General features: G+C 32.9%; 1 protein-coding gene across 1 annotated transcript; it reads left to right on the forward strand.

Annotated features, from left to right (window-relative positions):
- Positions 1-2,606: 2,606 nt before the first annotated feature.
- Positions 2,607-3,061, forward strand: LOC120084725 (uncharacterized). The gene is made up of 2 exons (XM_039040542.2): positions 2,607-2,853; positions 2,895-3,061. Exons 1-2 carry the CDS (start codon positions 2,607-2,609, stop codon positions 3,059-3,061), a joined length of 414 nt encoding a protein of 137 aa, XP_038896470.2.
- The last annotated feature ends 238 nt before the right edge of the window (positions 3,062-3,299 follow it).

A 3,299-nucleotide genomic window follows, 5' to 3' on the forward strand; every position in this document is an offset into this window, starting at 1 on the left:
AGCCTCCAATCTAGATTTCCTCTCAAACTTTTTCTCAACTATTCTCCATTCTTCTTCCTCCTCCAAGGTGATAAAGACAACTCTTCTACCCTTGGATTCCTAGAGAATAACAAGGTTGCACTTATTGTGGTGTCCCTTGTTCGTTGAAGAAACGTTCGTAAAAAGACAGAGAAGAAAACGTGAAGAGTTTGAGATTTAACAAATGTTTGTTACTTTATCTCTTTGCTTCTCCTTTTAAAGCATGTTTCCTATAATGTTTATCCATTATTATTTCTGTTTCTTTGTTTTTGTTTCCTTAAAAATTGAAAAACAAAATGCAAGGCGATATCATGCTTCCGTAGGAATTTGATTCCTTTCAATTGGTATAAACAAAAAATAGAAAACATGGTGGCTGCTTTTGTGTACTGTTTTCATGAGATGAGTACTGTAAATTTCATTTGGGTATTTTTGGCTTAATAGATGTTTTCAGTATTTGGCATATAGACTCATTTTACTTGAATTGATCATGTAGGGGCCCATTATTTTTGGACATTTTTACTGTAAATCGAGTCTGTAAGTCCATGTTGTTCGTGATAAAAAATTGTTGTGGAAAGAATCCGGGAAAAAGATGCGAAATAAGAAAAAATAGAGATAAACTATGCAGTAAAGTTCGATTTTTCAGGGACAGCTTTTACAAATTTGTCGATATCTAGAGTTCTAAACGTTGGATCGTGCTGAAATTTTATTAGTATGTTCAGGACATCTAGAGTTTCCTTTGAACGGTTGGATCATCATTTTAAGCTCTAGCTTATTCATCATTGCCACTGAACAAAAGCAGTTTTTTTTTATTTTTTTTTCTGTTTTCTTTTAAAATTGTCTAAAATCTAAGGTTTTAGATTTTATTTGTTTATAATTAAATTAGTATAATTCAATTATATTAATTTAATTATTTTATTATGGTGTCAAATATCAATCTATGAATGCATTTTATATAATTGAATGTGCATGAGATGTATGTTTAAATTATATGATTTATATGTTGCATATTGTATGCCATATAGATTTAAAATTTAACCTTATGATAAACATATTTCATGCATCCTTTTAATATAATTGTTATATTATCTTTGCATGATTAATTAAGCATGCTCATGCATCATACTAAAATATAATTATTATATAGTATGATAGCATGTGAATTGATTTCATTAGTGACAATATAATTGTTATATTGTTTAATGAAAATGAAAATGAACTTTGCATTGAGCATGACATTACTTATATTAATATAAAATATTATATTTAATCAATGTCACAAAATGAAAATTTATAGATATTATTTTTCATTATTTTATAATGGTTATAAGTGTAATGAAATTAGAATTAAAATATATAATCAAGAGTTGCATGCAAACATAGGTCCAAATTAATTTTGAATGATTTAAAATTAATTCACCTAGACTTAGTTAAAAGCATTTCTAATTAGATTAGAAATAGGTTAATCTCTTAATTCATTTTAATATGATTCAAATGAACTCCATTAAAAGATTAAATTTATAAAATAATTGCCTATAAGGGACCTTTATCTTAGGATTATTCTATTTAGGAAGGGGTATTTAAGCTGATGAAAATAGAATAACTCCACCTGGGAACCGACTTGGAAGGTAAATTGGGAAAATATTTTATAAGCAAGCAATAAGTGATTAATTTTATTAAAGAGTTTAATGAATGAAATCACATATTGTTAAAATATTCAATATAAGCGTTATATTGAAAAAATTAACAAGGACTTAGTTAAAATTGATTAGCCGAATTTTACTAAATTAATACACCCATCGTTTGCAAAAAACTTAGTGGGAGAAAAAATATATATATGATATGTCGTTCTTCCATCCATGTTCTCCCTAAAAGTTCACAAGGTGAGATTCATGCTCGACCTCGTGGTGCCCTAGGAGCACTCTCCCTTAGGAAGGTATTTGCATGGGTCAATATTAAGGTGAATGGAGAAAGTGTTTATAGTAAGTGGAAGAAGGACGTGTGTCGCACGTCCTTTGGTCTCCTTCATTAGTTTGAAATGTCATTTCCATGCTAGGCCTTGTGGTGCCCTGGGAGCATCCCCCTTAGGAAGGTGCTTGCATCGGAAAGGGTCATATCAAACTCCAGAAATAGATAAGATTGCTATAATCAATTGCACTAATTATGTTCTTCCTTGAGGTAGGTTGGTTGGGATGAGGTTATAGGGTTGAAAATGAAGGGTTACATCTACAAGAAAGCATTAAGGTAGTCATTGATTTCTGGACCAAATAAATGATAATAAAATATTATAGGAATAAGAGTTATTACGGTGTAATGTTTGATTGAGAATGTCTCAATTCAGTGAAGGAGTAACTGTTCACCTCGAGGTGACACTTATTCTATCTCACTGAAGTATCATTGCAAATAAAATAATGTTGGGTTTATTATTTAGTTTTTTGCTAAACTAATTGGACAAAGATGAATTTTTGCACAAGTGTCTAAAATAAGTGATTTGTTTTGTATAAGCAAATATGACTAGCGCAGTAATCTCCTTGCTTAGAACCGCTAAATGAAATGGTGATAACCATGCATAATGGAAAAATACAATCAGTATGGTTTTGGTGATTGATGACCTAAAATTTGTCCTATTGGAGGAATATCCTTCAACTTCTAGACTTACCGCCTCACGAACTGTTCGTGAAACCTATGACAGGTGGACTAAGGCTAATGAAAAGGCCAAGGTCTACATTCTAGCTAGCTTATCTAAAGTATTGGCCAAGAAGCATGAAGCCATGGTCTCTGGATGGGAGATCATGAAGTCGCTGCGAGAGATTTTTGGCCAACCGGCCACTCATTCAGGCATGATGCTTTTAAGTCTATTTTTAATGCTTATATGCCAGAAGGGGCGTCTGTCAGGGAGCATGTCCTTGACATGATGGTCCACTTCAATATGGTAGAAATGAATGGCGTTGTCATGAACGAAGCCAGTCAAATTAGCTTAATACTTGAGACTCTTCTAAAGAGTTATCTTCAGTTCCGTAGTAATGCGGTAATGAATGAGGTTTAGTACAACCTTACCACTCTCCTAAACGAGCTGCAGACTTATGAATCCTTGATGAAAGTCAAGGGAAATGTCAGGGAGACAAAACGGTTCCACTTCCTCAAAAAATTTCCATAGAGGTTCAACCTTTGGGACCATCAGTGCCTTCTTCCTCATCCTCCAAGAGTGGAAGAAGAAGAAGTGTCACACCCTGCCCCAGACTACCCTTTGAGCCTGGGAAAGGGCGTGACTGCAGCAGTTATCA

The sequence above is a fragment of the Benincasa hispida genome, chromosome 9 (genome assembly GCF_027475165.1).
Source record: "Benincasa hispida cultivar pf3 chromosome 9, pf3_genome.v1.1, whole genome shotgun sequence".
Taxonomy (NCBI): domain Eukaryota; kingdom Viridiplantae; phylum Streptophyta; class Magnoliopsida; order Cucurbitales; family Cucurbitaceae; genus Benincasa; species Benincasa hispida.